At 39.6% G+C, this 12,775-nt stretch overlaps 1 protein-coding gene across 3 annotated transcripts in view; it reads right to left on the reverse strand.

Annotated features, from left to right (window-relative positions):
• Positions 1 to 12,775, reverse strand: part of atg7 (ATG7 autophagy related 7 homolog (S. cerevisiae)) — a 57,689-nt gene that overhangs the window by 32,720 nt on the left and 12,194 nt on the right. For all 3 annotated transcript variants that reach the window (XM_068712306.1, XM_068712304.1, XM_068712305.1), the window contains exons 13-16: positions 10,533 to 10,727; positions 9,161 to 9,397; positions 6,557 to 6,672; positions 4,869 to 4,944 (exon numbers count right to left, since the gene is read on the reverse strand). In XM_068712306.1, coding sequence (XP_068568407.1) covers positions 4,869 to 4,944; positions 6,557 to 6,672; positions 9,161 to 9,397; positions 10,533 to 10,727 — 624 coding nt within the window. The remainder of the gene's footprint in view (positions 1 to 4,868; positions 4,945 to 6,556; positions 6,673 to 9,160; positions 9,398 to 10,532; positions 10,728 to 12,775) is intronic.

Genomic DNA, 12,775 nt, shown 5'->3' on the forward strand with positions numbered 1-12,775 from the left:
GAGGCCATGCTATGAAGCTCATTTCATTGACACAACTTTCTAAGTCACCAAAATTGCTAATTCATGTTGCTGTATGTATATTTTTGACCCAGCAGATTTTGTCACTTTTTCTGTTAACCCATAATAAAGTCATGAAAGAACCAAACTTCATGAATGTTTTTTGTGACAAAGAAGTATCTGTTCCAATCACTCTATCAGAGAAAAATCAGAGTTGTAGAAATAACTGGAAACTCAAGAGAGCCATGACATTATGTTCTTTACAAGTGTATGTAAACTTTTGACCACAACTGTATATGACAATTTAGAATCATAGTAATAGCACCACCTAGTGGCAACAGGAAGTTATAGGTTTTGTACTTTGACATCCTGCTCTTCACAGATTATTCAGATCCCTCTCAAATGTTGTCAGAAAAGTCTTAAGACCTTGATAATGCTTCATTGTGAAGATTGTAAGAAGTTGTCGAAGGGTGGCGACGTAGCGGCTCAGCGATTTTCGATCCTTCGCCTTCGATGTTTGATTAGACTCCAGGCCTGAAGACATCTGCAAGCCAATTTTGAATCATAGTCATAGCGCCACCTACTGGCAACGGTAAATTAAAGTATTTATACTTTGGCTTGTTTCTCTTAGTAGATAAATCAGATCAACATCAAATTAGTTCCACACAAATGTAAGAAGTTCATAATGCCAGTTCATGAAGATTTTGATGTTTCGTCGAACGCCGTTGCGACGCAGTCTTCACCGTGAAAAACGAAGGTAATTTTGAGAGGCTAAAAATGCTCAAAACGTAAGCGAACTTGGCACACAAATTTAATGCCAAAAATGTTGTTATATAATATGATTTTATTCGTTCAGAATGGCAAATTGGCTCAATAGCGCCCCCTACAAAATTTTGACAAAGCAGCCGTCGCAGTATGTTTCACATAGATTAACAAAATTTGGTAGGCACATGTATCACATGTGGACTTAAATAAAAGTCTCTTGGGGCCATGCCCTAAACCCAACCAGAAATCAGCCATTTTTAATTTAGTATGAATTTTTCGTGTGGTTTTTGCAATTTCCAGGCGCTCTACTTTAACGAACTCCTCCTATGGAATTAATCAGATCAACTTAGAATTTGGTCAGAACAATCTAAAGACCTTAGTGATTGAAAGCTATAGCAAGCTTGAGGTTTCATGGAATGTTGAGAACGTGGTGTGGCGGCCATTTTACATGGTTCGCGAGCATACATCAAGCTGTTGTAACTCGACTGTACTTTTTCAAAACTGTTCCAAACTTGACATGCTTGATGACTGTCATGGCTTTAGAACTTCAGCATGCCAATATTAGCTCATAGCGCCACCTTCTGGCAACCATGGCTGTAAGCAGGATTCTAAAATTACAGCTGTCCAAACAATGAACTTATTAAATATTCCTGGCCACACCACCAGAAAACGTTCGGCCATTTCTCCTGGACTGTTCCCGCTTTGAGTCACTCAGCAATGATTGTCAGAGCTACCTGCACAAACAAACAGTCGGTTTTGAGACCTGCATTTACTTTGACAGTCTGTTATGTTACACTAAAGCATATTCACAAACAATGATCTTTTTGTCAATCTTTACAAGCTTGGATTTAGGATTGTATTTGGAGATACACTCAAAACATTCGAGTCTTAAGACCTGACAAAATTACCTGGCTACGGCATTTGTACAACAGGGAATAGCGTCTAACTCGTGCATGCAGTGTATGATGGTCACAGAACTGAATGGCCACATCAACCAGAGTCCTGCCAGTACCCTCTACATGCGTGAAGATGCGAGGGCCCAATCAATGCTGCTTGCAGCTTTAATTTTTTCCTAATTTCTTCTTGTCTTTTATATCTCCCCATCTATGTGCTGACTATTTCAACTAAAACAGCACATTCAAGGATGTACAATAAAAAGGCACGGATGGATTGAAATATTACCTGCAGAAACAGGCTGTATAAATACAACATGAATGTGAGAGGACAACTGGGGAGGCAGACATGTCCAGTGGATGAATTAACAAACGGAGGGGAGAGTGCATGAGTGAGTCAGACCAATGGGTGAGTAAGATGGACTTGAACTAGCAGCATTACATAAAACTGCATAGCCTTCATAGCATCGTATATATGATAGCATAAAACTTTATTGTCAGTTTACAATTAAATACATTATGGAAAATAAAGTTCCGTTCAAGATATTTACATCCAGGTTAATACAGTTACACATATGACACAAACAAAACACATTCAAACTGCTATGACAATTCTACATATCACATTATGTCCTCCCTTATATTGAGTTAAGGAGTCCAGCATAGTGAATACATAAAATGTGTTTCCAGCTAGTGTCTGTCGACCATTTATAAAAATTTAATTTCTGTAAATGACAGATATTGCATGTCTGTCTGTCCTGGTGCCATTATGTTTGCTCACTAAGAGGATTTTGGGGGGAGATTTTCCATCTAAAGATAGAGGGGTGTTTTTAATGCCCTTTGAGGCAAATTTGTGATTTTGGGCTATATGAGTAAAAGGTTTACAGCACTCCAAAATGTCATTTGTCATTCAGACACTTGTAAATAAAAACAACATCATGTAGTTTCTGTAAAGCACCATAAGCTGTCACTGTGGAACCACGGAAAAAAAGAGCCTCAAACTACATCTGCAGGGTGTTGTATTGGCAGCAGACAGCTGGAGGGACAGGCATAATACAAAACTGGATGCACGCACACACACACACACACACACACACAACCATGCAATCATTTACACCCACCCACCCACACCCACACCCACCAACCCATTTGCATTCCACTTTTCTCTGGATTATTTGGTTGAAATACCACGAGCGGCGGAGGTGTCAAGCAAATGGCAGAAATTCAGATTCTCAGGGTGATGAATACTGATGATGATGCAAATGGGGTGGGTGAGATACTTGAGTATGTGACAACAGTCAGTAAGAAAAAGGGCACTGCTTGGAAGGCTGCAGAATATTCTTGGGAAAATATTCTTTTAAAAACAGACTTGAAACTAGTGTTTTAATAGAGATGCCCTTCAGGTCTTGTCAACTAAGAAATTGTGTATTGATTTTTTTGTCTGTGTTTTTGGTCCATGGTAATCACACTTCACTGACCACATACTATTCACACTCATGTTTGGACAGATTTTTTTCATGTCAAACCAACTAATCGATTAGTGAAACACAATCTTTAGACTATTAGACCATAGACTATTAGGAATGAATAAAAGTGAATTGACTTTTAATTGAGTGACTACATTCATAAATCCAATCCAATCCCCATCCAGAGACTTGAGGAGAGGACTTATAAAAAAACACAGTAGCCACTCCACAGAACTGTCGGTGGCTCTTATCACTCAAAAAAATAAATGGAGTTACACACAAAAACGATGGTAAGAAACGATGGTAAGAAGATGGTAAGAAGATATATACATATATATATATATATATATATATATATATATATATATATATATATATACATATATATATATATATATATATATATATATATACATATATATATACATATATATACATACACACACACAAAGACATGCACAGCTGCAGAGCATATTACAAAATGTCTTCATCTCGCAGTTAGTAAGATTCTTGTTTATGGTCAGACAAGCTGAATCTTCTCTTAATTGTTAACATTTTAGGGTATGTAGAGTCTCTTCATTAATAATCTTGTCTCGTGTTCATGTTTGATGTTACATTTTAAAACACATCAAGTGACCATTAAAATGACAATAATAGAACCTACTATGTACAGAAATTAGTGTTGGGCAACTTAACGCTTTTTTAATGCTTAAATTGACGGCAGTAAAAACACAGTCAAAGCACATTTTGTGTTATTATTCAGATAAGGAACAAAGCAGGGGAGAAAACAATAGGGTCTGTGACTGTGGCTCTCTAATCTGCCAGCTGCTAATGCTCGACTACCTGTAACTATTACTATTGTAAGCATTTAGATATTGTGCAGCTTGCTCATAACGCTTGACGTGTAACCAAGGCCACAACATTCCAGCCTCCTTCAGCAATATCTGGTTGAGTACTTCATGGGCTTGTAACATGTACCTTTTAACCATTCGATACCCGATATATATATATATATATATATATATATATATATATATGTATGTCATTGAGGGTTTTGCAATCTCAGGAAGCACACTCTTGTCTGGTCCAATTATTTAAAAAAAGGAAGAAGCAGCAGCGCTTCACTCACCATTCTACAGGAACACTTTCAGTATCCATCAGAGATGCTAACCCTGTGGCTAATTAAAATAATCTGCATTATATTTTTTTATGCCGTGAAATGACGCGACTGCTTTATGTAATCATTTATCAATGTGTATGCTATTGTTTAAAATGACTTTAATGTGTTATTATTGGTTAAATAGTCCAGTCCATTGCAGTTACTGGTCTGTATGGCCACTGCTTTCATATTTGTGTTTGTTAAGCACTTTGAAGACTACTTTGCAAAATTAACAATTTTCTAAAAGTAATGCATTCAATTTGATATTCAGATTGGATTGACACTGTCAGAGAGTTATCTCCATAGACGTAGAATTTGGAGCAGATTGTGTTGTTGTATTAGATTGCATAAACTTGTAATTGTGTAACTAATGCAGACGCCGGGTATGTTCAGCACTATTTTGAAGATGCACAAGAACAGAGAGAAATATGCCATTTAAGATTTTAAGGCTTATAATTACACATAGATATGCGGACACAGGCACAATTTTGGAGGGGCAGGCTGATGGAGGTAAATGGACAAACAGCATAGAGTGTCCTCAGTATAAAACAAGTGCATGATGCATGTGAGTGAGTTTGAGTGGCTGACCTGATGTGGCACTAGACCCAGAGAGGTGGGAGGTTCATTCATTCTGTCGTCACTGCTGCTTGCCACTGCGTAGCCTCTGGGGGAGGAGAGAGAGGGCGAGAAAATGAAATACTTTTAAAAAAAAAATTGACTGAAAGAGGGGAAAAAAAGTGTTAAATCTCCACAATATTACACATTATATGTCAGGCACTAGCCAAACACAACATCAAATAACCCCAATGCGTGACGCGGATTTGTTTTATTATACAGGGTTGTAGCAAATCTACACAGAAAATGTAATGTCACAAGACTGTGAAGTTTGTAGCCTATATTGAGAACTAAGAGATCCCATTTGCTTGAACATTTTAAAAGTTTTACATTTTCCATGAGATCTGAGAGCTACTGCTTGCCAGTAAATCTAGCCAGGTTTAAAAGATTTGACTCTCTGTGGATAACAATGAGGAAAATATCAAGTCTCACACTGAGCTCAGTTTAGTTCTGCACATTTGAAATGTCTGTCAAACTGCTGCAACATGAATCCTTACGTGACAATCTTCTAAAGCCCTTGGTTGTTCATATGAACGCTGGCATAAGGGCCTTGAAAAGGATAAAGAGATGTCGGAAAGCAGGTTTAAAAGAAAGAAATATACAGCTATGATGTGAAAAACAAGGACACAGAGAGGGCAGATGCAAGAGAGGGAGATCTTGTTGTAAAGGAAGCAGTTACACAACCATAGAGGTACAGAGTGTACATCAGAACTCTCTTTCCCTTCTTTGCTTTCTAAGCTCTTTATCCAGGAAAGGCAGAGCAGCTCTGTAACGGCTTATAACATCTCAAAACACTCTGAGAGAAAATGGCCGTCTTATCAGGCCCAGCAAGCAGCCACTTTAGTACGACTTTCAACCAAACAGGCACACACAATTACATTTACACAAAGACAAATCTGTGCACACTTAATAAGCACGAAAACATCCCCATCAGTGTTTGAAATTGAAAAAAACAAACAAAAAAAAACTTTTAAGAGTCAAAAAAATAGCGAGCGAGTACAGATTGAGAGAACTTGAGAGCTGACTGAATTACAGTGTTCAAGCTTTTGAGGAATAAAAGTGAGAGATGGATTATAAATTGCAACAACGCTTCTGCAGCGATCACAGCCTCTTGGGCTAAAGTACAGTTCACTCGTGGTGCTGTGCCACAACCAAATGAAAAAGGCACTATCTGCGGTGCAGTAAGACCTCAGCTTCAGGGTTGCTCCATCAAAAAGCAAAAGTAAGCAAGTAAAGTTTACTGACAGTTGAGGAGCCACGACATCAAAGGCACAATCTCCTTTAGCTTTAACCTGGAGTGAGGTTCCCAACACACCGAGAGGCTCACTAAGGTAGGCGAGTGTCTGACCTGACAGACCTCTGAAGGTCTTTGCAAGGATCTTTTATTGGATTCTGATTTTTATGCGTTTTAGTTCGAAAAATCGTCCCGGCAATAGGATAAGCCAGGCTGAGGCTCACCATGAAGGATCAGAGCTGTTTTCATGTTGTCTTGATGACATGAAACGTTCTTTTTGTGCATAACATAGATTTAACAATGGAGCCGTCATCAGAGATAACCTTAAATCCAAGTGCAACATTTTCCTTTCGTTCAATCAATTTCATTAGTTCTTACTATTTCTTATAATTGGCCTACATAACTTGTGTAAGTCTGCTGTGCTTACCCTTCACTGTGCTGCAGAATGGACACCATCATCTCCACAGCCAGGGCTCCAGCAATCATGGCCAGGCCTGGTCTGCTCACTGTGCACTGCTGATCCAGAGTCCGATCCCTGGTCGACTGTTTGCAACAAAAAGACAAAAATGAGAGTTACTTCTGAAATAAGGAATGAAGAGAAGATGATTAACACCAATCAAATGTGTTTTAGAAGGTATACAATTGTTCAATTTTACCCCGAATGGGTCAAGATGATGCTGTTATTCAGAGTGACATAGGTTGAGGGAGCAATTAATGACTAAATTGCTTGATCGCAGACTATTTGCCACACAGTGGCTTTCAGTTAAGTGACATTTAATGATGCCATACTATTTTCATAATTGGGCCCATTCATGTCTGTACTAAATTACATGACACTTCATCTAATAGTCGTCTGGATATTGGCTGGATCAACAAACCAACAGATGGAAACACGGATGGATGGACCAGCTAACTGAGATCCACAGAGCTACACCATGAGCATGGCTACAAACAATAACAGCTGATCAATGACACTGTAGTGACAGACTGCGTGTGTTTCACAATAAGTTGGATATGTACCATTTTTCTTCAATCCAAAACAACTTGTGTACGTATTATATTATCTACAACGTTCTATTCATTCATTCAGCAAACTCAACTTTTGTGAAAGGAAGCTGTGGCTCTAATTCAAATGTTAACATCACTAAAACCTGTGACAGCAGGATGGAGCCATATGGCATTTTTAGGAGAGCTGAATAGCACAATTTCCAACAATAGGCTGCTGCCTTCAATAGCTGATGGATTGCTTTCATAAATATCAAAAGGTCATGAAGGGAAAAGAAGACCAACGAGAGAGAAACAAAGAGTGAGAAACAAAGAGTGTCACGAAGGGTACAAAAATGGACACAGGACACACAATGGGAATGGCGAGACAAAGGATGCGTCATACATCTCCCTCCTTCTTTGATCAAACATAGCATTTCAAAATGCTACAATGTTTTCAGCTTATGACAATGATCATAAAATCTCCCCCAAAAAAAGAATCACATAAACCAGCGGTCCCCAACCTTTTTTGCACCACGGAGCGGTTTCATGTAAGACAATATTTTCACGGACCAGCCTTCAAGGTGTGGCGGATAAACACGACAAAATAAAATGATACGATCGGCATGAAAACAAATATGAAATGCATACAAAATACAACTCACAATAACACTGAATCAGTGGGAGCTCTGAGCTCGTTTCTCTGCAACGAGACGGTCCCATCTGCGGGTAATGGGAGACAATGACGCCCGAAGTGTGCTCCTTATGTCCAGTCTACTTCTGAAATTTTGTTTTGATTGCTGTCACTACAGAAAATGCCGCTTCACAAAGATAGGATGTTGGAAATGGAAGCAGGGTTTTCAGTGCTTTTGTGGCGATCTCAGGATATTCAGCCTTGGTTTTAATTCAAAACACCAGCAGAGTTGTTGTCTCAAACATACTTTTAAGGCCACCGTCATTTACAATCTCCAGCTAGCTGATCTTCCTCTGTCGCCACATATTATGCAGAGCGGGCTTGGCGCGTCAGAATTACTCCTGATATTTAATTAGACTCCTGACATTGTCTGTTAAATGAAGATTTCTTTTTCTTGGAAGTTGTAGGCTCTTCTTCTGTCTCCTTAGTGGGCCTTTTCTCCTTTGCAAAGAAGCTCTCCAAAAGTTTTTTAATCATTTTCGGTAGCTTGCGGGCTTAATTTTTGATGTAACGTGTCACGTGACCGAGACAAGCGTCTTGATGTGTCAAGAAGCACAGGCGGATGAAATTGCGAGAGAATCCGGTCATTTTAAAAAAAAAAAATTCTTTCAGACTCTGATAATCAATACAACGGAAATAATATAATATTTATTCTTTCTGTTCGGCCCGGTACCAAATGACCCACAGACCGGTACCGGTCCGCGACCCGGTGGTTGGGGACCACTGACATAAACCATACAATTTAAACCTGCATCAATATGTTGATTGATTTTTTTTATTTTAAACAACATTCAAATATTATGAACTTCTAATATTAGCATTCATTTTGAGTTTCTGGACAACTGACAAATAAAAGTACAATATTCACTCTCCTTTGAGCTCTGTCATAAATATCTGACTCTTACCCGCTAAATACTACATGCCTCACTATGTTCACCAGCTAGTCACTAAGTGCTTCTGTAAACCATTTGGTGCTGGTCAGGTAGCATTCAGGTGGTTTATCACTGCTTTTCTGCTGAACACGGCGGCCTGCTGTGACAGCAAAGAAGGTTTCAGGGATGTTTGCAGGCTGAGAACCTAAAACAACAATCAAATACAGACTAAAAAGCTCCACAGAGCTGAGGGGAACTACAGAGTTGGGTCATGATAATGAGCAACACCTTTACCTAGTCATTTGGCCCATTCTGAATATAAAAATAAGCACTAAAAAATGAGTGTTGGTTGAAGAAAACATATCTAAAAACCTAATTGCTTTGTGTTTATTCGTAAATGTTTTACCTTTTTGGCAGTGTGTTTTGTTTTAAGTGCATTACGTGAGTTAATGAGTTGAGCGCATGCTTGTGTTTTCCTCACATCGCCTGGTGCCACGACATCATTGCAGAAGTAGCAGCCCAGCTTGTGCCCTGGTATGTTGGAGAACAGAGAGGATCCTGGGACAGAGCCGGCCGATGTGGAGGACGAAGAGGAAGCAGAAGAACAGGAAGTGGAGGAGTCTGCTCCTGCAGAAACACCCTGACTGACGGGGGCCGTCTTCAGGCCGTGGCGCATCACGACAAATGTGTCAAAGCCTAGAGCGGCGTTAACCACCAGCTGGAGAGTCAAAGACAACAATTATGGTAAATCATTATATTACAGTCATTTAGCAGACGCTTTTATCCAAAGCGACTTGCAATTCAGTATCTATCTATATACCGCAGGCACAGCTACGGGAGCAATTTTTGGGGTTAAGTGTCTTGCTCAAGGACACAGTGACATGACACTAGCCGGGGATCAAACCTCTGACCCTCTGATTGAAAGACAGCCCTGCTCTCCACTTAGCCACGGCAGCAATCATGACAGCAAAAATGTTTTTAAAAAGCAGTGGCAAAGACTTTGGCTTGATCCATTCCTCCTAAACACAAACACAGCACATTTCAACCAAATCAAATTAACTAAATGGCTCATTTTACAGAAACAAAAAGCATGTAATGGGTTGAATCATTTAAAAAAGTAATGACATAAAACATTAATAGGCTCTTTACAATGTTGAAAGCATCTAGACACTCAGAGAAGTAATGGAAATAAATTGTGAAGCCAATTTGCGGTGAAGTCTAAAATAGCCCCACAGCACAAAATGGCCAAATACCCTCTCAGCTGAGCAGGCCATCAAGAAAACCTAATCAGCAGTCCGAAAAAACATTCAACTGCATATAGCAATATAGAAGCTGCATGAGTGAGACCACTGGAGGCTTTAAAAAGCAATGAAACATTCAATAGCCTAAAGTTGCCTGGCAACTAATAGAATTCCAGCTGGTAAACAGAAGATGTGGCCAACATTATTGAGCAAATTCAATTTCCTGGAAGATAATTGAAACTGCTTCCAATTTTAAAAGTTCCAGCTTAAAGTAAAACAAAAACAAGTCCTAAATGTCTGCGGCCACAGAGCTGCATTTTGTCTCTACTCGGTCCAGTGGATCCTTTAAGCAAACAGATGTGTGGAACGCCTCAGTCGTCATTCCTTTAACTAGCCTTAGTACTACCATTGAAATAATGTACATACAACATGTTTATATTTGTGATCACAGTGCAACATTGATGCAACACACCAGATATTTGTCTTTTTTGAAGAACTGCCTCAGTGGTTTTGGCTGGTGGTACATTATAAGACAATTTCCTCATTTAAATATCCAGTAAACACGAAACATAACTTTGGTCAGTGACGGTGTGGCTGTTGTGTTCTTCCTACCTTCCTCTTGCTGGCCGCTATCACTGTAGGCAGCCAGCGGCTCTCCCTCGTATCCATCAGTAAGAAGACCACATCATGTTCTGAAATGAGCTTCTCCAGCTGCTCGACATCCCTCTGGGCCTGGGAAAGAGTGGCCTCAGAGAAATTGACTGGATGGCCGGGCATGGGGATGCTCATATTGTAACCCTCTGCATTCTGCAGGAGGACACAGAGAGAGGCAGAGAAAAAAAAACATTTGAGAAACTTCATGAAAAAAGTCCTTTTTGTTTCCAATTTTCTTGTACAATGATTTTTGGTTTTCATTTTGCAATATCTGTGCATCTGCCAGCATGAAAATGTGATAACAGAATATTAATTATGAACCTGACTTTCTGGACATCCAAATTCTAAAGTTTGAGTATATTAGGAAGTTACTTTTACTGCCAAATAAAAAACCCACACCTCATCACCTGTAGGTGTCAAAAAGCGTTTATGTTCCTTGCCTCTAGATGGCGCACATCAGCTGCTGCCTTCCTGCAGATGCAACATGAGTGTATGCAAGAAACACTTAATTCAATGCTGTCTAAAACGAGCCCTTACGTAAAATATTTCCAACAGTGTATAAGATGCAATGGCAGTGCTATCTTAACATGATTGACACAACAGAAAAATCTTTTTAATAAATCATCAGTTGCTGTATGAGAAGCCAGATGTTTAAAACGTAACAAACTAAACCAAATAAGACAGATAGGTGAGGGCAGATTGTGCTTCATCACATCATCGCCACAGCTGGCCTGAGGCCAGTGTGTGTGTGTGTGGGAGTTTGACTCTCCTGTATACGTCGATGGTATGGAAGTATGAAAAGGAAACCCTGAATTGCCATTTCCGATTCCATAACAAATCTTCTATGACTTATATTATCCAGTGCCAAAGTTATTACTGTGACTTTCTCCAGGCAATGCAGGCTTGACAGCAAGGCAAATGAAAATGTCAAGAGCAATTTTACAATCAAGAGAGGGACAGAGAAGGTCAAAAAAAGAGGTGCGAGATCTTAACAAGAAGAAATGCCACTTTTACCAAATCAGTGGACCTACTGCCTTCGCTCTCCATGTGTCGAGAGTGGGAGCTGTTAACCAAGTTTTGAATTTACATTTCACTTTGACGCAAGCGTTGCTAAGTGTTAATGAGGTTATTTCAGGCTGCAGAGATGAGAATAATATTCCAACTTGACTCCAAGAAAGACAAACATAAATCATTCCGACTGTGGAAAAATCCTTTCCTGAATGGATAAACAGCGTTTCATGACAATCCAACAATGCCACGGTTGATATCTTCAACCAGCTCTGACCCCACTGTTGACAAAATTTAAAGGAGACAAAAAAGAGCCAACACCACAGACTATCCTGAAAATGTCAAGAGACAGTTTTTGTCCACAGACAAAATATGAATTCTGCTTACAACCTTTTCAACATTGTGACCTTGTGTGAACCGACTCCTCTCGGTTCAGCTGATGCATTTCTGAGCTCTCTGTGTTCCTATTTCTCTCTATCTTTCACACTGGCACCTGATGCCTCTGTGTTTGTAGGGAAACAAGCCGGGAAGAGAGAGAGAAGAAAGCACACACACCCACACTGATAAAAAATAGGACCTCAGCTATGGATGCATAGGGGGTGAACAAACAGGACGTCTAGACAGACATCAGGTGTCATGAAAACACATCAATAGTCAAGCCTTTGCTCTTTACCTTCTTTTTTATTCCCACAACAATAAGAAGGAATCAGAAAATAACAGGGGCAGACAGAGAGACTGGGAAATAAAAGTTGATGACATGTCAATTACTTTTGTGTGTGTGTGTGTGTGTGTGTGTGTGTGTGTGTGTGTGTGTGTGTGTGTGTGTGTGTGTGTGTGTGTGTGTGTGTGTAAATAGGACATCACAGGTCTTTTTGTGTGGGACACTCTAACTTTGTATCGAAGTCCAGAGGGTTCAAACATTTTGTTAAACAGACTGCGCTCTACTTTCCCGATACAGGACAGGAGGACTACGATATGCATTTAAAAATGAATGTGTGTAATCTTCGAATAAGACTTCAAAGTGATGCTTCAAAAGATCAAAAGAACTGCTGCCTGCACAGTTAGCGACTTTTAGGCAGTATACCTTCTCCTGGTATCACAGCACTGGGGGAAGAAATACTCAGATAATACAGCAAATTAGCAACATCCCTCTTTAGAAATACTCAATGGCAGGTAAAATGTCTCCATGCAGT

The sequence above is a fragment of the Cebidichthys violaceus genome, unplaced genomic scaffold (assembly GCF_023349555.1).
Source record: "Cebidichthys violaceus isolate CVI_PGR_0920_01 unplaced genomic scaffold, fCebVio1.0.p SCAF_17, whole genome shotgun sequence".
Taxonomy (NCBI): domain Eukaryota; kingdom Metazoa; phylum Chordata; class Actinopteri; order Perciformes; family Stichaeidae; genus Cebidichthys; species Cebidichthys violaceus.